This window comes from Hylobates moloch, unplaced genomic scaffold (genome assembly GCF_009828535.3).
Source record: "Hylobates moloch isolate HMO894 unplaced genomic scaffold, HMol_V3 SCAFFOLD_1, whole genome shotgun sequence".
In the NCBI taxonomy this organism is placed as follows: Eukaryota; Metazoa; Chordata; class Mammalia; order Primates; family Hylobatidae; genus Hylobates; species Hylobates moloch.
In genome coordinates this window covers 35,218,722-35,241,877 of record NW_026652276.1, presented here as the reverse complement: position 1 = coordinate 35,241,877, position 23,156 = coordinate 35,218,722, and the positions used below count along the sequence as shown (strand labels likewise).

Here is a 23,156-nt window from a genome sequence, read left to right as displayed (position 1 = left end):
AAAGTTTTTAACTTCTTTGCTATTGTTTTGAATTTCCTCTCGTAGCTCAGAGTAGTTTGATCGTCTGAAGCCTTCTTCTCTCAACTCATCAAAGTCATCCTCCATCCAGCTTTGTTCCGTTGCTGGTGAGGAACTGCGTTCCTTTGGAGGAGGAGAGGTGCTCTGTTTTTTAGAGTTTCCAGTTTTTCTGCTCTGTTTTTTCCCCATCTTTGTGGTTTTATCTACTTTTTGTCTTTGATGATGGTGATGTACAGATGGGTTTTTGGTGTTGATGCCCTTTCTGTTTGTTAGTTTTCCTTCTACCAGACAGGACCCTCAGCTGCAGGTCTGTTGGAGTTTACTAGAGGTCCACTCCAGACTCTGTTTGGCTGGGTGTCAGCAGCGGTGGCTGCAGAACAGCGGATTTTCGTGAGACCACAAATTCAGCTGTCTGATAGTTCCTCTGAAAGTTTTGTCTCAGAGGAGTACCCGGTTGAATGAGGTGTCAGTCTGACCCTACTGGGGGGGTGCCTCCCAGTTAGGCTGCTCAGGGGTGAGGGACCCACTTTAGGAGGCAGTCTGTCTGTTCTCAGATCTCCAGCTGCGTGCTGGGAGAACCACTACTCTCTTCAAAGCTGTCAGTCAGACAGGGACCTTTAAGTCTGTGGAGGTTCTTGCTGAGTTTTTGTTTGTCTGTGCCCTGCCCCCAGAGGTGGAGCCTACAGAGGCAGGCAGGCCTCCTTGAGCTGTGGTGGGCTCCACCCAGTTCGAGCTTCCTGGCTGCTTTGTTTACCTAAGCAAGCCTGGGCAATGGCGGGCGCCCCTCCCCCAACCTCGCTGCTGCCTTGCAGCTTGATCTCAGACTGCTGTGCTAGCAATCAGCGAGACTCCGTGGGCATAGGACCCTCCGAGCCAGGTGCGGGACACAATCTCCTAGTGTGCCGTTTTCCAGGCCCATTGGAAAAGCGCAGTATTAGGATGGGACTGACCCGATATTCCAGGTGCCGTCTGTTTCCCCTTTCTTTGACTAGGAAAGGGAACTCCCTGACCCCTTGCGCTTCCCGAGTGAGGCAATGCCTCGCCCTGCTTCGGCTCGCGCACAGTGCGCTTCACCGACTGTCCTGCACCCGCTGTTAGGCACTCCCTAGTGAGATGAAACCAGTACCTCAAGCAGAAATGCAGAAATCACCCGTCTTCTGTGTCGCTGGGGCTGGGAGCTGGAGACCGGAGCTGTTCCTATTCGGCCATCTTGGCTCCACCCCGGCACATTTCTTCTATACCTAATTTGTTGAGAGCCCTTATCATAAAGGTTGTTGAATTTCATCAGATGGTTTTTCTGCATCTAATTAGATGATCGTATGATTTTTCTCCTTTATTCTGTTAATGTGGTGTATCTCATTAATTGACTTGCATATACTGAACCGTCTTTGCATCCCAGGGATAAATCCCTTTTTATTCATGGTGTATGATCCTTCTAATGCTAATATTTTGTTGAGGATTTTTACATCTGTGTTCATCAGGGATATTGGCCTGTAGCTTTCTTGTGTGATAATGCATGTGTCTGGCTTTGGTATCAGGGTAATGCTGGCCTCATAAAATGAGTTCTTTGTCTTCAGGTGTTTGGAAAAGTTTAAGCACATTAGAAGTATTGTTAATTCTTCTCACAATGTTTGGTAGAATTCAGCAATGAAGCCATCTAGTCCTGGCCTTTTTCATTGTTGGGAAGTTTTTGATTACTGATTAAATTTCCTTATTCATTATTGGTTTGTTTAGATTTTCTATTTCTTTATGATTCAGTCTTGGTAGGTTGTATTTTTCTAGGAATTTATTCATTTCTTCTTGATTATCCAATTTGTTGGCATACAGTTGTTCGTGATAGTCTCTTATAAGCCTTTTTTATTTCTGTGGCATTGGTTTTTATTTCTAGTTATAATGTCTTGTTCATCTCTTAGTTATTTGAGTCTTTCTTTTTTTGTCAGTCTAGCTAAAGGTGTGTCAATTTTGTTCATCTTTTCATAAAACCAAGTCTTCGTTTTGTTGGTTTTTTCTACTATTTTATTTATTTCTGTTCTAATCTTCATTATTTCCTTCCTTCTGCTAACTTTGGGCCTAGTTTATTTGTCTTATTTCAGTTTTTTGAGGTGTAAATTTAGGTTTTTTATTTGATAGCTTTCTTGTTTTTAAGATAGGTGTTTATTGCTCTAAGTTTTCTTGTTAGTACTGCTTTTTCTGCATCCCATAATTTTGGGTATGTTGTGTTTTCAATTTTATTTGTCTTGAAATATTTTCTAATTTCCCTTTTGATTTCTTCTTTAACCTATTGGTTGTTCAAGAGTGTGTTGTTTAATTTCCACATATTTGTGAATTTTCTAGTTTTCCCTCTGTTGATTTCTAATTGTATTTCTTTGTGATCCGAAAGGATACTTGGTCTGATTTCAGTTTTCCTAAATCTGTTATGACTTATTTTGTGACCTAACATATAGTCTGTCCTTGAGAATGATCTATGTGCACTTGAGGAAAGTAAGTGTTCTGGTGCTGTTGGCTGGAATGTTCTGTATGTGTCTGTTACATCCATTTCATCTGTAGCAGGGGTCCCCAGCCCCCAGGCCATGGACTGGTACCAGTCCGTGGCCTGTTAGGAACTGGGCCGCACAGCAGGAGGTGAGTGGCAGGCGAGCATTACTGCCTGAGCTCTGTCAGATCAGCCATGGCATTAGGTTCTCATAGGAGCGTGAACCCTATTGTGAACTGTGCATGTGAAGGCTCTAGGTTGCATGCTCCTTATGAGAGTCTAATGCCTTACGAAACACCCCCCATCCCCAGTCTGGAAAAATTGTCTTCCATGAAACCAGTGCCAAAAAGGTTGGGGACCACTGATCTATAGTGTTCTTCAAGTCCTTTGTTTTCTTACTGATTTTGGTCTGGATGTTCTATAAATTATTGAAAGTGGGGTTATTGAAGTCTCCCTATTATTGTATCATCTATTTTTCCCTTCAGATCTGTTATGTCTTCCTGATGAATTGGCCCTTTTATCATTATGTAATGACCTTGTTTGTCCTTGTGACAATTTTTAACTTAAAAGTGTATTTTGTCTGATGTAAGTATGGCTACCTCTGCTCTCTTTTGGTTACCATTTGCATGGAATGTCTTTATCCGTTTCTTCACTATCAAACTATGTGTATGTCCTTAAATCTAAAGCGAGTATCTTGTAGACAAGTTATAGGTTGGTCTTTTTTTTTAATCCATTCAGCCATTTTGTGTCTTTTAATTGGGGAATGTATTAGTCTATTCTCACATTGCTATACTACCTAAGACTGTGTAATTTATAAAGAAAAGAGGTTTAATTGACCAACAGTTCCACATGACTGGGGAGGCCTCAGGAGACTTACAATTATGGCGGAAGGCAAAGGGGAAGCAGTCACCTTCACAAAGTAACAGAAGAGAGCAAGAGAAAGGGCAAGGAAGTGCTACACTTTAAGCCATCAGCTCTTACTATTACGAGAACTCCCTCACTATTACGAGAACAGCATGGGGGAAACGGCCCCCATGATCCAATCACCTTCCAACAGGTCTCTCCCTCAATACATGGGGATTCAAATTTGAGACGAGATTTGGGTGGGGATACAGAGCCAAACCATATCAGGGAGTTTAATCCACTTAATGTTTAGAATAACTATTGATAGAGAAGGACTTACTGTTGCCATTTTGTTGTTTTCTGTCTTACAGTTTTATCTTCTATCTTTTCCTTTCTTTTTATCTTCCTTTGTGACTTGTTGATTCTTTTGTGAGATGTTTCAATTCCTTTCTCTTTTTGTTTTGTGTAGTCTCTAAAGGTATTTCATTTGTGGTTATCATGGGTCTTACATAAAACATCTTATTGTTTTAACAGTCTATTTTAAGCTGAAAACAACTTCCATTGCATACAAAAGCTGTACACTTGTCTCCCCATACTTTGTTATTGATGTGACAGTTTACATCTTTTTATATTGTATATCCATTAGCAAATTTTTATAGTTACAGTTATTCTTAATAGTTTTTTTAGCATTTATACTAGAACTAAAGCACACCACTATTACAGTATTACCATATCCTATATTTGTTTATGTACCTTTACTAGTGAGTTTTATACTTTGCTGTGTTTTCACATTGATGTTTTGTGTTTTTTCATTTCACCTGTCTTTAGCATTTAGTGTAAGAAAAGACTAGTGATGACAATTTTCCTTGGCTTTCATTTGTCTGGGAGTCTTGATGTACATTTTTGAAAGACGGTTTTGCCAAGTATAGGATTATTGGTTGGCAATTTTTCTTTCAGCACTTTGAATACATTATCCCAGTCCCTTCTCTGGCCTGCAAAGTTTCTGCTAAGAAGTTCACTGCTAGTCTGTTGGAGGCTCCCTTGTACATGAATAGTTGCTTTTCATCCTTGTGGGAGAAATGAGTTGCTTTTAAAGTTCTTTTTGTTTTTGAATTTTGACAGTTTGATTACAGTGTATCTTAATGTATATTTCTTTGGATTCATCTTATTTGGGGTCCTTTGAGTTTTATGAATCTGGATGTCCATTACTCTTTCTAGATTTGTGAAGTTTTCAGCCACTATTTCCTTAAATAAGCTTTCAGCTCCTTTTTTTCTTCTCCTGAGACACCCATAGTGCACACATTGGTTTGCTTGTTGGTGTCCTGTAAGTGTCGTAGGCTTTCTTAACTCTTCTTTCTTTATTCTTTTTCCTTTTTGGACTGGGTAATTTCACATGACCTGCTTCAAGTTCTCTGATTCTCTTTTGCTTGCTGAAGTGTGCTGGTATGGCTGTCTAGTCAATTTTTCAGTTTAGTTATTATATTCTTTAGCTCCAGAATTTCTGTTGAGTTCTTTCTATAGTTTATCATTTCTTTGTTGATATTCTTATTTTGCTCATGTATCATTTTCCTAATCTCATTTACTTTTCTGTGTTCTTATAAGACAATTATTTTTAGTTCTTTGTTGGGCAGTTCATAGATCTTCATCTCTTTAATGTTGATTACTGGACATTTATTTTGGTACTTTGATTGTGTTACACTTCCCTGATGCTTTTTCTTCCTTGTAGCTTTGCATTGGTGTCTGCGCAATTGAAGAAACAGTCTCCTCTCCCTGTTTTTACAGACTGGCTTTGACAGGGAAAGACTCTCGTTAATCAGTTTAGCTAGAGATTCTGGGGGCCTCTTAAACTTTTTCTATAAATTTTTTTTTTTTTTTTTTTTTTTGAGACGGAGTTTTAATCTTTGTTGCCCAGGCTGGAGTGCAGTGGCGCGATCTCGGCTTACTGCAACCTCCGCCTCCCGGGTTCAAGCGATTCTCCTGTCTCAGCCTCCCAAGTAGGTGGGATTACAGGCACATGCCACCATGCTCAGCTAATTTTTGTAGTTTTAGTAGAGACAGGGTTTCGCCATGTTGGCCAGGCTGGTTTCCAACTCCTGACCTCAGGTGATCCACCCACCTTGGCCTCCCAAAGTGCTGGGATTACAGGCATGAGCCACCATGCCTGGCCTGAATGTGTTTATGGATTTCTAAGTAGAGGGATTTACTGGTTTCTTTTTCTTAATTTCCTTTTTTTTTTTTCCGGTACCGGGGAATATCTTGCTCCCTCTGGTGTCTGACTGCTGTACTACAGTCAGGGACATAGATGCTCCACTCCTTTCTCTCCTTCGCTGTAGAGAAGCCTTGAGTTGTGCTGTCTGCTGTAAGCCACTGACCCCTTTTTTTCCTTCCTAACTGCTCCCAGGCATTCAGACTATGCTGGTTTCATCCGCTCTCTTTGTGAGGTGAGACAGAAACCAGCTCCTTGGACAGCTTACCAAAAGGCTAGGATGTTGAAGACATGCTCCACTCCTCATTTCCTCCTGAGGCTGAATCCTCAGGTTGTGTACCTTCTCTCAATCTCTCAGAGCTGTGCTGAGTGCAGGAAGCTGTCCACCCCTTTTCCTTTGTTCTTAACTGCCCTCAGGCATCTGAACCCTGCTGGTTTTGTTAGTATTCCATGTGAGTTGAGACAGAATCAGCCCCTAGGGCACCTCAGTGAAAAGCCGGATGTTGGATGCACACTCTACTGTCTCCCTCCAAGGGAGAAGTCCTAGGCCAAAGTGATCTTGGTGCTGAGCTATGCCGGCTTTGGGGAGGGGCTGACCTGGGTAAAATGTTCTTGCCTGTTTCAGTGCAACTCTTCTTGGTTTTGTTCTTATCTGGAGTATGACAATATCTTAATTGGTTTATGGACTTTTCATAAAGGTATTTTTGTCTATATGTCCTTGTTAAATCAGTGTTTCTGAGAAGCTGTGAGAACTGGACCTTCTTCTAGTTCAGTTTTGACCTTAACTATTCATTTGGTCTCAGGCTACTGCTTTCCATTCTTTTAATTTTAACCACAGCCATGCATTTCTACTGTTAAATACAGTAATTCCTCAAATGTGCCAGCTTCTTTTATACCTCTGCTTTCTACCCAGAACATCTTTTCTTACTCTTTGGATCAGTCAGGGTTCATTAAAAATCATAAAAACATATAAAATGTCATTTGTTAAAACAGTGATTAAAAGCGTGGACTCTAGAGCTAGATTGCTTAGGTTTGAGTTTCAGCATTGCCATTTGTTAGCTGCTTGACTTTTGGCAAATTACTTATCTGTGCCTCAGTTTATTCACTTATTAAAATGGAGATGAGCTATGTCTAATCTCATTGGGTTATTAGGATTAAATGAGTTAATCTATGTCAAGTTCTTATGACAATGCCCAGCACATGGTAATTTTTAGATTTGAAAAAAATTGGAGCGTAGGTCACAGAGGCCTTGGGGGAACAAACTAGGGCAGTTGTGAAGGTCTCAGTGGCAAGATGCACAGGCCATCTGTTTGCCATCAAATGACTTGACTCCAGCTGCTAGCTTTCCTTTTAGTTTTCCTTCCAGATTTAGCTTTCTAAAAGAGAACATCTGATTGACTGAGTTTGGGTCAAATTCCCATCCCTTAAGGGCAGTTAATCAATTAAGTGGTGTCAGGCCAACTAAAAAGCAACTTCCCACTGTACTGTCCACTGAATGGACAGACTCAGCTCATACTGCATTTTCTGTGTCTTCCCTAATTGTCACCATCAGGGTCGCTGTGCTTGTCATGTCTTACCCAATCTCTGGTGAAGCCTTGTTGTCAAATGTCCTCCTAGGACATCCTTGTTGTCAAGGCTCCACCAGAGATTGGGTAAGACATGACAAGTTGTGTCACATCATTTGTGTGTCAATAAGTCTGTCTCTGCTCTTCAGTTGGTAAGCTCTCCAGAGTCAGACCCAGCTGCCTGTTTTTCTGAACTTAGTACAGGACCTGCCAAAGAGTAGACATTTAATAAAGGTTGAAAAATATCTCCCAAATTCAATCTTCCTTTACTCCCCTGGCTTGATTTTCTTCTGAGGCTGGCTCCCATTGATGCCTTGTACTTTCTAGACAAATAATATCAAGCTAAGTGGTAATTAAAACGCCAGAAACAGCCCCAGAGGGATTAAGAGAGTAAGTACTGGGCAGGTAAGAGTTTTTCAGGTGACTCTAGGCAACCTGAGAGATAACTCGTTCCAACAAAATTGTTATGTTGGAAATAGAGGGGGGATAACAAAGGTAACAAAGGCTAAGAGGACATTTAATAAAATGGCAGTAGTAGAATTAGTACAGGAGGAGAATCATGAATGTTGTCTTTTTGTCTGTCTATTCTGCTTTCATTTAACTTGGTGGTTTTCAAACAGGGATGATTTTGCCTCCCAGGGGACATTTGGCAATGTATGGAGATGGTTTTTAGTTGTCACAACAGGAGGGAGGTCTGTGCTACTAGCCTCTAGTGGATGGAGGCCAGGCGTGCCGCTAACATCCTACTATGCACAAGATAGCCCCTCACAATAAGGAATTATCCAGCCCCAGATGTTAGTAGTTCTGAAATTGAGAAACTCTTACCTAATTCTAAGCCTCACACCTCAACATTTCTCCAAAGGAGAAGTAGGGGCAATATGGCAGATATAGCAAGATTAATTAGTCATCATTTCCTGAATGCCCATGAATGTACAGTTGCCTGGATTTGGTATTTTGAGGGCTATAAAAAAAGAAGTTTGTATTCCCTGTTCTTCCTAGACCATTTATGAAAACAACTCTCTTGTATATCCAGAGGAAGGCAGTACATGGTAGGCGCCAAGTAAGTGCTTTATGGAGGAAGGAGAAAGGAAGATGGCAACTTAGGCTGGAGTAGCAAAGGTTTTGGAAGCAGAATAACTCAAAGTATTTGGGAAGAGAGTTGACTAGAAGAGATGGTTAGATAGGAGAGTGGTAGGAATTCTGGCTTAGCTTATTGTATATCCACATGCTATACATTAATCATTATTTCATTTATGATGGCCCATGGGGGAGAGAGTGTGTTAAATCCAGAGTATCTTGCTGCGCTTCGAACCCAAGGCACAAATAGGTAACGTTTAAGCTCTGTTGTTTTGGTTCTTTGGTTTCTTCTCTTCTTGATCTGTATTTACCATCTTATGGATAATCCCACATTTGCATCTGTGGTCATTAGTGTGCTCCTTAACTCCAGACCTGAGTCTCTGTGGGTTGCATATGGTCACTGCACATCCAGAAGTGTCTCAAGTTCAGTAATTCTGGAAGTCAGTTCATTTTTCTTGACTCATCCTTTTCCAATGACAAGTTCCTCCTCCTGTCTTCCTCATCAAAGTTTATTTGTTTGTTTAGTCAGCATTTGCCAAGCACCTGGACATTTGGGAGAAAGATGAATAAGACAGTCATTCTTGCCAGAGGATTCTGTGTAATGGGTAAGGTAGATACGTAAATTGGCAATTAAATATAGCATGAAAATTCGAGTGATCTAGCATATTAGTCTGTTTTCACACAGCTGATAAAGACATACCCGAGACTGGGCAATTTACAAAAGAAAGAGGTTTAATGGACTCACAGTTCCACGTGGCTGGGGAGGCCCCACAATCATGGCGGAAGGTGAAAGGCACATCTCACAGGGCAGTAGACAAGAGAGAGAGCCAAGCAAAAGGGGTTTCCCCTTATAAAACTATCAGATCTCGTGAGACTTATTGACTACCACAAGAAGAGTATGGGGGAAACCACCCCCATGATTCGGCTATCTACCACTGGGTCCCTCACAACACAAGGGAATTACAGGAGCTACAATTCAAAATGAGATTTGGGTGGGGACATAGCCAAACCATATCATCTAGGATATTTGGAAATAGAGGAGGGATGTATCAGGATGCCAGCCTGGTGAAGAGGAGGGTCAGGGGTATCAGGCAGTGTCGCCTGGAGGGGTTGGTATCTGAGCTGATCTTAAAAGATGGAGAGATGGGGGTTTACCATGGAAAGATAAGCAGGAAAGAACATTCCAAGTGAAAGGCCCTCTATATGCAAGACCTGGAGGAAAGAAACAGCAGAGCACGTGCAGGGAACCGCACGCAGTTTGGGCTGCTGAAGCATGAGGTACAGGGTGAGGAGTGGGGCAAGAGAAGACCAGAGGGGGGATCATTACCCAGGCTCCCAACTTCCTTGTCCACACCATCCCCTGCCCCCGCATCCCACTGCATGTTCCAAAAGCAATCAGTTACTAATTTCAGAAGTGCTGGCTTGCTGTTGTGTGTATGATCTGTTATATTCCTCCCATTTCATCATAATTCCTATAGTTTTCCTGGCCTTATCACAGCCCTTCCTCCTCCCCAACACTTCTTCCCCTACCCATGGACCTCTCAGTTGATTTCAGTCTCATTGTTAACAAGGGCATGCGTCCAGGCATATTTGCCCCGGCTGTTAAGAAACACTCCTCTGTACCTTCATCTCACCAGTTATTCACTATCAGGCAAGTAGCATGCGCTTTCAGGGCTCTGCTCAAATCTTCTTCCCTTATTCCATCTTTTCCACCTATTCAAATTCTCCTCCCAAAAGCTTCTGTTTATTTTCTTTCCTCTGCGAGATCACAGTACTTTGCATGTATTTCTTTTCTTATATAACTATATGTATCATATGCCCTGAGAGTCAGATTGACATGTGTTCAAAGGGTATCTACCATTTATTAGTGGTGTCACTCTGGGCAAGCGACTGCCCCTGATTTTTATCTTTTCTGTCTTCATTTGTGCTTAACTACATTATACTGTGTAACATTAGCTCTGGGTGGTAGGATTAGGCTTGCAGTTCTTTTAACCCATAGTATTGATAACTAGATAATTTTAGTTGGTTATAAAACTGTAGTGGTGGTCCAGGCATTATAGAAAATCTAGCATAATTATGAAAAGGTTCTGGAGCCTGACACCTTATGTTCTAATACTGCCTTTGCTACCTCCTTGTCTGTGTGTTCTTAGACAAGTTACTCAACCTCTAAGCCTGTTTACCCATTTTTTTAAATGAGGAGAATAATAGTAATACTCATAGAGTTTTTTAGTGTGAGTTAAATGAGTTAAAGTCTATAAAATGTTTGTCTTGTGCAAGACATATAGCAATAGCCAACATTTCTTGAATGTATACACTTATTATGAGATAACCAACTGTCCAGAACGATGTGTGGATACTTAACTTGCAAGCCTGATTTTCTTATGTCTTTTCTTTGGAATCGTTAAAGATATCGGCCTTCTGTATATGTTGGGAAACTGACTTTTCTTTGTTCCCCAGACAGTTCCTGGAAGTTATGGCTAGTGCTCTGACTGGTTATCTTCACTCTGTTTCTTCTGAAAACTTATTGGATGCAGTGTATTCATTTTGCTTGATGAATTACTTTCCCCTGGCTCCTTTGAATCAGCTTCTGCAAAAAGACGTCATCAGTGAGCTGCTGACATCAGGTAGGATGTTAGTGCAGAATTGTCACCAATTCTGCACTACCACTAGCTACCATATGACTCTGAATGGGGTCTTAGTTGGAGCAGCGTTAGTTGAAATTTGCAGAGCAGGTGTTGCTGTGGAAAGGGCTGATAACGGTGAAGTCAAAGGATAGTGCTTCAAAGCAGCAAACCTGCAGACCCTTCTTTAATGACAAGTTCTACATGTAGAAAAAAATAATAAGGAATGCATCATTATTCCTTTTATTTACACTCTATCCTTCTATACAAAGGCTAACTGTTCAGGTTGTTCTTTATGCTTCGATCAGAGCTGTTTTAATTCCTAATTCTTACTTATCACATTTGAAGCCAACCTTAGTCAACTTTTGCAGCTGTAAACACTTGGTCGCTCCTGGCCTGTGATGAGGGAACACCTGTTAGATCAAGAACCCAAATAGCCACCAAATTAATTAGTTCATTTACTCTTGGAACCAAATTAACTGTTGACTTTTAGTCTTTAATATTAAATAAGGTAAAGCAATATCCAGGTAGATGTTCAAAATTTGAAGATGTGTCTGAGAATAGAGTAGTTCAGAATTAAAACATAAATAAATAAATGTTATAAAATCCCGAAGTTAAGTTGTAGAGAGTCGGTCAATAGCACGTGCTGATTTTTCAGGCAGTGTAATAATGGAGAAACAGCCTTGAACCTCGAAAACCCGGATTCTAATTCCAACTTTGCCTTAATTACGAGGCTTTTTAACATTCCTGGGCATTTCCTTATCTATAAATTGAGGAGTTTAGACTAAATGACCTCTAAAGATATTTGAAGCCTTAAAACATTATCAAGTGCAGGGCTTTGATTTAGACCCTGTGGAAACCAGGGAGACAGAGAGAGTCCTTGTGATAAGAAAGAGATAATTAGAAATACAAGTGCATTTATATATATATTTATTATTTTATATCTATTACTAAATATGTATTAATATCGTTTTTTAATGTTGCATTTATTTCTTCTTAATGAAATACTCTCTTTTTTATCTTTTAGATGACAAGAATGCTTACAAGCTGCATATTTTGGATACTTGTCTAAAACTTGATGATACTGTTTATCTGAAGGACATAGCCTTGTTACTCCCACAGCCGCCGCGGGAGCTGCCACCGTCACATCCAAATGCAAAGGTGGCAGAGGTGCTGAGCAGCCTTCTGGGAGGTGAAGGACACTTCTCAAAGGCTGTGCACTTGCCACACAACTATCATATTGGTATGGGACATTATATTATTTCCTTTCATTTTATTGTATTTACTTTCCTTTTCTGACAAAAAAAATAGGTATTTGCGGCAGCAGTTTAGTGTAGTGCAGCACTGCCTCTGGAACTGGCCTGATTCTTGCCTCATAAAATTCTTGTGACCAATAAATGAAATTCTACACATTTTTATGTGTCTAAAATCCTAAGACTAGTATCTGACACATGGTTAGCTCTCAATATATTTTAGCTACTGCTATTATTGGTAGTACTATTAAACATTTTGAAACAGAAAATCACTTGGGGCTGGTCACGGTGGCACACGCCTGTAATCCTAGCATGTGGAGAGGCCAAGGCAGGCAGATCACTGGAGCTCAGGAGTTCAAGACCAGCCCGACCAACATGGTAAAATCCTGTCTCTACCAAAAAAATACAAAAATTAGATGGGCGTGATGGCATGCCCCTGTTGTCCCAGCTACTCAGGAGGGTGGGGTGGAAGGATTGCTTGAACCTGGGAAGTTGCTGCAGTGAGCTGAGATCACACTACTGCACTCCAGCCTGGATGACAGAGTGAGACCGCATCTCAAAAAAAAAAAAGGAAAAGAAAAGAAAAAGAAAGTCACTTGGAGCAATGTTTGAAAAATTAGTATCAATTCTTTCCTTTCAGATTTTGAAATCAGAATGGACACTAACAGGAATCAAGTGCTACCACTTTCTGATGTGGATACAACTTCTGCTACAGATATTCAAAGGTTGCTTACATATATTTCATTTGCTGGGCTTTCTAAATTAAAATCCTAATTCTAAAAGACTTCATATTAAATAGCAGTAGTAAGTCTAAGACTTGATGTTTGTATGGAGCCTGCAGCACACCAAGAGACTTGTCATCCATCAATGTACTCCTTAGAAAGTGTAAATGTGGACATTATGGTTGAATACAATGGACTACAGTTGGGTCATTTAATGAGACAGACATTTTTTTAAAATTAGGTTTTGAAGCTATAGTTCAATAAAACAATATAATTGAAACTATCAATGCAGTGTAAACTTTGGACAAGATAATATAATAGTGATCATAAAGAATAAATACTTGAGGCTTCTACAAAAATCAAATACCCAATAAAGATTTTGCTCTACCACCAAGACTTTTCCAGAGGTAGAGAAACCATAGTTTTTTAATTAAACCGTATTTGTATGGGTTAGAACACATTGAAGCTAATCCTAGGTGGTTTGCTTGGCTCACATATTACAAATAGAGTGTCTCTGGGGAGAAATATGATGCTATACCATGAGAGAACATCCTGCCTCTTCAGTAGATGCATAAGATCATACCATCATTGCACACACCTGTGGGTCAGTTACCCTTTATGTAAAGGCTCTGCTACATGGATCCTGACCCCAAGGAACTTGTATCTGCTGTTAACTCCACTGGACACACATACACATAAATACGATAGAAACATACAAAAAAGATCTGTAGGGATCCAAACTCTTATCTGCCCATCCCTCTTCATTCACAGACAGTTCTGTGACTTTCACCTCTTTCTGAATGCATCTAGCTTATTTCTTGGCCATCTTTTCAGCCCCTGTCTTTCCTATCAGTGCTATCTCCCCTCAGAAGAGGCTTTCTCTCTGACCTCATTCCCGTCAGAAGAGGCTTTCTCTCTGACCTCATTCCAAGATGAGTTTTCTTTTTCAGGTACTCCACTCTTCTGGCATAGTAAAATAACAATTGTTCTCAGCATAAAGTCATGAGAAGTGAAGAATGTGAGCATTCCTTTAAAAACATAAAATTTGTCTTATAACAGCTAGAGTATAGGTGAAGGCAGTAAGGATATAAATGTCTTTTTTTTTCTTTTTTTCTCCCAGTAAACTTAGTATTTCCAAAGTGTCGGGAACAATGAAAAAACAAATTACACCTTCCACATTTTTGTTATATTTACAGATTTTATTTTAACAGTCTTGCCTTTCTCTTGGTGTTTTCTTTCTTGTATGTAATCTCCTATTTCTGTTTTTTTAAATGCTGCTTTCTCTGGGAGATAATACATATAAGAAGAGCATTTACTATTTGGTATTATTTACACCATTACTACTACTGGTAGAATAAACAATTATACTCAGATCAGAAATCAGCACTGCACAGAAAACCCTTAAAATTGGTGCTTTCATATCTGCAAATTTTCCTCTTCAAAAATGTAGCCATCCTTAAAGGGAACTGAGAGGTAACTGTGTATAATGTTGTATATTTTTGATTTATAAAGTAGCCTTGTATAGTGGAATATCTGCAGAGGCCAAGTAAAAGAAGTGAAGGATTAAGACAGTTAGGAATATCGAAGATTGTGGTCAGTGGAGAGCTCAACTTGGAAATCTCCAAAGAACAGGAATGCGGCAAGACTATATGGTAATATCAATAACTGTTCTTGTTTTGTTTATTTCTGTTTTCAGAGTAGCTGTGCTATGTGTTTCTAGATCTGCTTATTGTTTGGGTTCAAGCCACCCCAGAGGATTCCTTGCTATGAAAATGCGACATTTGAATGCAATGGGTTTTCATGTGATCTTGGTAAGAAAAAAATGCAAATGAAATATTCTTTAATTACTGACGTACATTCTAACAGCTGCCAGGAATCTTGTGGTTGACACCGGTTACTAGGACTAGAGGAATTGTCAGCATTATTGGAATAAGTGCTTTAGTTACTGTTTTCTTTGAAAAAGAACATTGCTAGTACGCGATTTGGGTTCTGCTCAGCTGATTACTGTCATTACTAGAGCTTTTACAAATGTTGTTCTGGTCAGCTTTATAATCCTTTTTTGCTAAGAGGAAGAATGCAAATAATATATTTTCATATTTAAGATACACAAAACCATATTTAATTTCCAGGTTATCTTGAACAAGGGAAGGAAAGATGTTAAAGCTTTGTTTTCATGGCCTGTGTGAAGCTGTTACAGGATGTTTGTTGCCAGAAAGGGCTGGATGGTTCTAAGAGGATGGGTCTTTCTCTTCCCTCTTATGCTTCAATTTTATTTTGTACCCCACAGCTTCTCTTGAACAGCCTCTTCTGATGTTTCTAGGTAGCAGGAACCTTACAAATACATTTATATATATGTTGCTGTTGGAATCTATCTAAATGCCACTCATTTGGTCCTGCACATAGTGTAAGATGTAAACATTCCAAATCTTCTATTATTATACTTTAGTATTGGAAATGGATTACGTGTGGACTACTGAGATTAAGATGACTCCTTTCTCTTAGTGGGCTACTATTTAAGACTTTGTTTTTTTATATTGCTGATTATGTATATTCTAAGGAAAATTTTCTCAAGAAAGCAATTTTTGTACCATTTAGAGGACCTTTAAAATTTGTATAATTTTCACAGTTAAAGCTTTCTTAAACCCTAACATGTAGTCTTATTATGCCTTTAAAATATGAGTAGTTATAAGGTCACATTTGCTTTCAAAAAGCTATTGTCCTCATGTTACTTTACTATGTTTGGATCTCTAAAGTAGCTCTTACGTTAGCATCGTCTCACAAACTGATTATTTTCCTCTTTCTTTGGTAAGGTCAATAACTGGGAGATGGACAAACTAGAGATGGAAGATGCAGTCACATTTTTGAAGACTAAAATCTATTCAGTAGAAGCTCTTCCTGTTGCTGCTGTAAATGTGCAAAGCACATAATAAAGTGAAAATCAACCTTTTCATATTAGGAGACATGCATTTGTAAAAATAACGTTAATAAAGATGACAATTCAGTTGTCAATGGAATTAAGCTATCTGCTAAGACAAAAAATTAATTTGAAGAATGGAAGAAATGTTGTTTCTGCCATTTTAAAATATGCTGAGAAAATTCCAGAAGGGTTATTTTTCCAACCATACCTATTCCCTCTAGTGCCCAGATATTTGATTTGTGAGCTGCACGTTTCACCTTTTCATCTTTGATCTATTAAAAACTGGTTTCTTAGTTGTGAGGGGTCACAGGCAGATTGATGTGGGTAGTCCTTGTGTTTGGAATCTGAATATTTATATTCCTGCTCTAAGCTGTTTTAAGACTTGGGGTTATGCCTTTAAATCATTTTCAAGCATTGGCCAAATAATAATTGGACAAGGTTCTAAAGTTGTCAAGTGTGTAAGAATTAGTGAGGTAGCTGTTGAAAATGAGTGAGGATGGTATTTGTATTTGTAATAAGCACTGCAGGTAGAGATATTTCATAGGTTATAATAGAAGCACAGATGAGATAGTATGTAGATGGTAAGGAGTCTTGCTGTTGTTGGGGTCCTTCCTTTCTCTTTCTTTTTTCCCCCTTACCCCTCCCACAATTTCATGAAGTCTTTTAAATTAAATATATAGCTGAATTGTGTTGTGAATCAGACCTGAGGACTATTTTTTCGATTATATGTGTTCATTCTTTGTTCAAATATTTGTCCAAATTCAACTATTTTGTTCAATATGCCTGTCTACCTGGTATTTGGCTCGCTGGGGATATAGTGATGAATAGGCATGGTCTCTTGTGGAACTTACAGCGTGGGTTCCATGCAAGTTGGTGTTATTCTACCCCCAAGCACACAGACATGCAATTACTAGACATCTTAGTATGTGCCAGGCACTGCTAAGTATTCATCTGTGTGCTGCCTTTTCATGATCTGAACCCTTTGAGGTGTAGCTACTATTATGATTCTCTCTGTGTCTTCATTTCCTCATCTCTAAAATCAGGATAGGTATTTGCCCAAGGCTACACAGAGTAGGGGAGGGTTAGAGTTTGAATGTGAGCTGACATGGGCTTGTAAGAAAATACAAAAACTGGGCTGGGCACGGTGTCTCATGCCTGTCGTCCCAGCACTTTGGGAGGCTGAGGTGGGCGGATCACGAGGTCAGGAGATAAGACAATCCTGGCCAACATGGTGAAACCCCATCTCTACTAAAATACAAAAAATTAGCCAGACATGGTGGTGCGTGCCTATAATCCCAGCTACTGGGGAGGCTGAGGCAGGGGAATTGCTTGAACCCAGGAGGTGGAGATTGCAGTGAGCCAAGATGATGCCGCTGCACTCCAGCCTGACGACAGAGCGAGACTCTGTCTCAAAAAAAAAAAAAAAAAAAGTACAAAACCTATAGCAGTATGACAACAGCTGCCAGGTTGTATCAATTTATCCAGCTTGCATTTGGAAAAGGTTAGAGCTAAAAGGAAATTTAGTGATTAATTGTTACTTCCCTCATTTTATGGACAAGGAGGGTAAGGCTCAAAGAATTTTCCTTTCCTGAAGTCTCAGCTATGCCATTGGTTCCACATCATTTCATCCTCACCTGCTCTTCAGCTTGTGTCCCAGGAGATCAGGCTTCTGGTTCCAGATTGGACAACCTCTAGTTTTGTATACTTGGCCAAATGATTTAACCTTATAAGCTTCAGAACAAGATGCAAATATTCTGTTATTAAAGAAACTAAGGTTTTGTCTTTAAATGTTGAGTGTGCATCAGTTTTGAGTAGCTAATTATGACTCCTCTTCAAAGGATTTGACAAATTTGTGAATATTTATGACCACCTTTTAGGGTAGTAATTTTCAGTTTGTACTAGTTAACCTGGCAGATAAAAAGGCATCCCTCTTTTACTAGCATTCTAGCGTTAGCATTCTTCATTGCTTTGTGTCAATGAAAGAAAAATGGGCAAAGAGCTGATGAACATGAAAAAAGTTCAGTCTACTTGTAAAGACATGCACATTCAAACAGAAGAGATGGTTTTGCCTTTCAAATTAGTTTTTTTTTTTAAGAATTGCAGTGCTGACGAAGGTATAATGAGGCAAGAACTTGCATAAGCTGTTGGTAGACCATAAATTAATACCTTTCTGGAATGTACTTTGTGGGGTTTTCTTCTCCCATAATTTAAAAAATAGCTTTATTATTGTATAATTGACATGCAGTAAACTGCATATATTTAAAATGTACAATTAGGTCAGTTTTGACGTACATACAAACACACATCTGTGAAACCACAATTGAGATAATGAATATATCTATCACCTCTAAAAGGTTCCTGTCTTTGCTTTTTTTCTCTGTCCCTTAAGAACCACTGATCTATGGCACACATAGAAAAAATATTAGGAAAGATATTAAATGCTCATTTTTGTGTGAGATATCCAATTTTTTTTTTCAAAATCCCTAATGAAAAGGTTGATCTTGCTCTAAATATAAGATATAAAATTGTATTCTTGAAATGGCTACATGCAATTCTTTTTTATTATCTTTTAATTTTAATTTTTAGTTTTTTAAAGATGGGGCCCTGCCATGTTACCCAGGCTAGCTTCAAACTCCTGGGCTCAAGGGATCCTCCTGCCTCAGCTTCCCAAGTAGATAGGACTGATTATAGGTACAGGCTACTGTGCCCAGCTCAATTCTTGATTGAGACATTTTATTCAGCTCTCCGAATTCTCAGTAGTTACCACTGAATAGAAACTTTCTTTACACAAAGCTGATAGAACAGTTTAGAACTTTAAAAAACATTCAAAAATTAAAAGTTTTATATATATGTAGCCTAACAACTCTTCTTGTCATTGACAAAATGTGATGGTATTTTTTTTGTGATAATACACATGGACCTCAAATGCAACTGAACTATTCATATCAAGTATTTTCAAATAACAGTGACATTCCAATTTATAGAATGTCATGTGTTGTGAGGGTAGTCACCCTGCAACTGGCTTGGACATGTCTAAGCAAATAGAAGTTTCTGTAAGATAGAGATTTGGGGCATCTACTTGGGACTACCTATGAGTAGCTGGCATTCCTCAAATCCCAACTGACTGCACTTTTCCATGAAATTACCCAGCAGTTATGATGGTCAGTGTCTCACTCAGCAGCAAGCTATTTAGGTAGCTGGCGAGGTGACAGGACACAGCCTTGTCTTCACACAGCACATCACAGCCGGGCAGCAAAGGACAGATCTCACTCATACTCTTTATTCACAGGGCCTGAGAGGTGGACCATCAGACTCCAGCCTGTTTTGGGCTGCCTTCTAGGGAGACCTAGGTGTGGAGCTTGCTGGCCAGGAGGGCAGTGTCTGCCCAGAAGGCAGGAGATGGCTATCTCTTTTTTTTTTTTTTTTTGAGACGAAGTCGTGCTCTGTTGCCTGGACTGGAGTGCAGTAGCGTGATCTCAGCTCATTGCAAGCTCCGCCTCCCGGGTTCACACCATTCTCCTGCCTCAGCCTCCCGATTAGCTGGGACTATAGGCGCCTGCCACCATGCCTGGCTAATTTTTGTATTTTTAGCAGAAACAGGGTTTCACCGTGTTAGCCAGGATGGTCTCAATCTCCTGACCTTGTGATCCGCCTGCCTTTGGCCTCCCAAAGTGCTGGGATTATAGGCGTGAGCCACCACGCCCAGCCCAAGATGGCTATCTCTTAACACACTTGTCACCCATTTGTGCACACAGGTGTGCTGTGACTCACTGGTGGATCCAAAAAAAGCTGAAGCCTACATTTCCCAGAGTCCCTTTCAGCTTGAATTCCAAATGTGACTTAGCTTCCTCCATGCAGATGTACCTACTTGAAACTGGGAAGGCCAAATGAGATGGAGATAATGTTTCTGCCAACAAACAGCCACAGAGCATTTTATTTTTCTAGAATAGCAATAACAGAGACCCCAGTGTGTGGTGTGGCAGGACGAGGAGCGTCCATTTTGCTGGTCGGGATTGTGGCTAAAATAATGTGGCTCTGGAGGCAGCAATGGGTGGCATCTTCATGACTTTCCAGCTTCCAGGCTATAAGCAGAGATAGCATCTCTTCTGGACAGCCAGTTCTGTGACGGTGTTCTGAGAGTCATTCCTGGAAGTCAGACTAAAGGCTGCTCCTTCAGCCCTTCCATTCATCTTGTAAGCAGGAGGCTTCTGTGCATGGCCAGAAACTAACAGAAGCACTTTGTGTCTAAACTAGATTACAGTGGTTTCTGTTACCAGCAAGTAAATCCTGATTGATAAAGATACTATAATATATGCACATATATATGTTATAGAATCAATAAAAATTGGATACTTTGCTTTAAAAGTTTGTGAATTTTGCTTTTAAAGAATTTCCCTCAGGGCCAGGCCCAGTGGCTCACACCTGTAATCCCAGCACTTTGGGAAGCCAAGGCAGGAGGATCGTTTGAGCCCAGGAGTTTGAGACCAGCCTGGCAACATGGCAAAAGCCCACCTGTACAAAAAATACAAAAATTAACTGGGTGTGGTGGCATGCACCTGTGGTCCCAACTACTCAGAAAGCTGGGGTGGGAGTATCGCCTGAGCCTAGAAGGTTGAAGCTGCAGTGGGCCAAGATCGTGCCACCGCACTCCAACCTGGGCAACAGAGTGAGACCATGTCTCAAAAAAGAAAAAAAAATTTAAAAAGAATTTCACTCAGGGTGTCAGACACTTAATGTTATTAAGACCCACTAGGAACACCTGTGTATACTGCTGGCTGGTTTTACATGTCACCCCACCCTAAGCAGGTTTCTCTGGGCAGCAATAAAGCTTCCGAGGCAGAGGGAGGGAGAAACCAACACATCTGCCTTTATTTTCCACTTGTTCTCCTTGCACCCAGTTTTCACCACACTTCCCCATGCTTTCACTACAGCTCTGCCAGGCTCTTCTCAGGCAATCTCTTTACGCCAGGGGCCACATAATCCTGAAGAGGGAAGGGAAGATAGCATCAAACTTTCACCCAATTATTTCAGGCAATCCATCTCCCTCCCTCCTCCTTGCTTGCTTGCTTGCTTGCTTAAAAAATGCAGAATAGGCCAGGTATGGTGGCTCACACCTGTAATCCCAGCACTTTGGGAGGCCGAGGCGGGCGGATCACGAGGTCAGGAGATCAAGACCATCTTGGCTAACATGGTGAAACCCCATCTGTACTAAAAATGCAAAAAATTAGCCGGGCGTGGTGGCGGGTGCCTGTAGTCCCAGCTACTTGGGAGGCTGAGGCAGGAGAATGGTGTGAACCTGGGAGGCGGAGCTTGCAGTGAGCCAAGATCATGCTACTGCACTCCAGCCTGGGCGACAGAGCGAGACTCTGTCTCAAAAAAAAAAAAAAAGAAAGAAAGACATGAAATGTATTAAATACATAAATAGAGCTTTCACCTTGTCATAACTTTTAAGTTAAATTAGACAAAGAGCCAATGCTATTCTATTCAAGAACCTTTGAAGTGCTCAGCTGTTACTTACGCTCATCAGAAAAATACTCCATCTTATTAAATGTGAGTCCTGAAGAAAACCTAGTGTTAAAGAAAATCAATTAAAGATAAATAAAACAGAGGGGCAAAGCCCCGTTCACCAGCTTGGGTTCAGATGACGTTCCCCCCACGACCACTGCTCCTGTGCTGTTGCAGGCTATTGTAACGGGGGTTCCACGTTGTCCAGGCCACAGGCCAAGTCTTGGATGCACCTGCTCTTTGCCCAGCTGCCCCAGGGCAGAGCTCTGCACAGAGCACAGTGCCTTAAGAGAGGATGATAACACCCCTCAGTGTTTTCCTTAGAGTGCTCCATGCACCACACAGCCATTTTTCAAAGCATCCCCCAGGCAGGGGTTAAGGCAGAACAGGTTTTCCAGTCATAGCCTCCCATTTAGCTGAGTAACATTTCTTGAGTGATCTTGTAAATGAATAGCTTGAAAGAAAAACAGGTAACTAAGGCAGTGCGGTCACATTGTTTGAGAATACGGATGCAAAATTACTTGTGAATTTACTTGCTCATTTTTCCAAAGGATGTACTCTGTACACTTAGAAGTATTTCACTCATGTGGGGCTCTTTGTAGCAACACAAACCGAACAAGGTATTTCTGAAACTCATATTTAACTGTGATTTGATATCATCTTGATTTTCTTAATTTTTTTTAAAATTGTGATAAAATACACAACATAATATTTACCATCTTAACCATTTTTAAATGGACAGTTCAGTGGCAGTGAGTACATTCGCATTGTTATGTAACAATCACTACCCTCCAGCTCCAGAATCTTTTCAACTTGCAAAACGGAAATACTGACACATTAAACAGTAACTCCCATTTCCCCTTTCCCCCAGTGCCTGGCAACCACCATTTACTTTCTGTCTCTATGAATTTTACTACTCTAGACACCTTATAGAGTGGAATTGCTCAGTATTATCCTTTACTGACTGGCTTCTTTCACAAGGCATGGTGTTTTCTGGCTCATCTGTGTCATGGCATGTGGCAGTATTTCCTTAGCCCAAGCACTTCGGGAGGCCAAGATGGAAAGATCACTTGAGGCTGAGAGTTGAAGACCAACCTGGGTAACATCGCAAGACCCCCATCTCTACAAGAAAATTAAAAAGGCTTGAGCCCAGGAGATTGAGCCTGCAGTGATCCATGATCATGCCACTGCACTCCAGCCTGGGGAAAGAGTGATACCCTGTCTCAAAGAAAAAAAGAAAGAATTTCCTTCCTTTTAAAGATGGAATTATATTCTATTGTATGTATATATCACATTTTGTTTATCTGCAGATGGGCCCTTGGATTGTTTCTACCTTTTTTTTGTGTGTGTGTGTGTGTGTGTGTGTGTGTGTGTATTTCCAGAAACTTGTTATTCTCCTGAGTGTTAAACTGTTTTAAGTGTTTGGTTTTTCATTTCTAGAACATTCTCCTATCCTAAAGTTTACCTATCTAGCTATCTATCATCTATCATTTTTCCTAAGGATCTTTAGTTGTTTACTTTTTAATGAAGTATATTATATGTTATGATAGTATATTTTATGTATCCTCATATCCTTTCACTGTGCATTTAATTTTTAGAAATAACAAAAAGTCACATAGGGAAAATTCATTAAGCTGAGTGGGTGATTAAGTTGACAATAGTAATGACCGTGTATTAAGTGCCTACTGTGTGCCAGGCACTGTGCTAGCATTTCACACCCATTATATCAGTCTTCACACCCCTGTTTGGTGGTTATTAGTGATTACTAATATTCATTTTATAGATGAATAAACTGATACTCAGGGCCTTAACTGCCTTTCCTAGGGGTGCACAACTAGAAAAAAGGCAGAGCCAGATCTGCACCCAAGTCCTTCTTTTCATGCGCGTCCGTATGAAGAGACCACCAAACAGGCTTTGTGTGAGCAACATGGCTGTTTATTTCACCTGGGTGCAGGT

General features: G+C 40.3%; 1 protein-coding gene across 4 annotated transcripts in view; it reads left to right on the top strand.

Annotated features, from left to right (window-relative positions):
* Positions 1-15,796, top strand: part of FASTKD2 (FAST kinase domains 2) — a 33,109-nt gene extending 17,313 nt beyond the window's left edge. For all 4 annotated transcript variants that reach the window (XM_058439218.1, XM_032754772.2, XM_032754776.2 and 1 more), the window contains 5 exons: positions 10,640-10,806; positions 11,831-12,046; positions 12,697-12,781; positions 14,475-14,589; positions 15,589-15,796. In XM_058439218.1, coding sequence (XP_058295201.1) covers positions 10,640-10,806; positions 11,831-12,046; positions 12,697-12,781; positions 14,475-14,589; positions 15,589-15,705 — 700 coding nt within the window. In that variant the 3' untranslated portion in view covers positions 15,706-15,796. The remainder of the gene's footprint in view (positions 1-10,639; positions 10,807-11,830; positions 12,047-12,696; positions 12,782-14,474; positions 14,590-15,588) is intronic.
* The last annotated feature ends 7,360 nt before the right edge of the window (positions 15,797-23,156 follow it).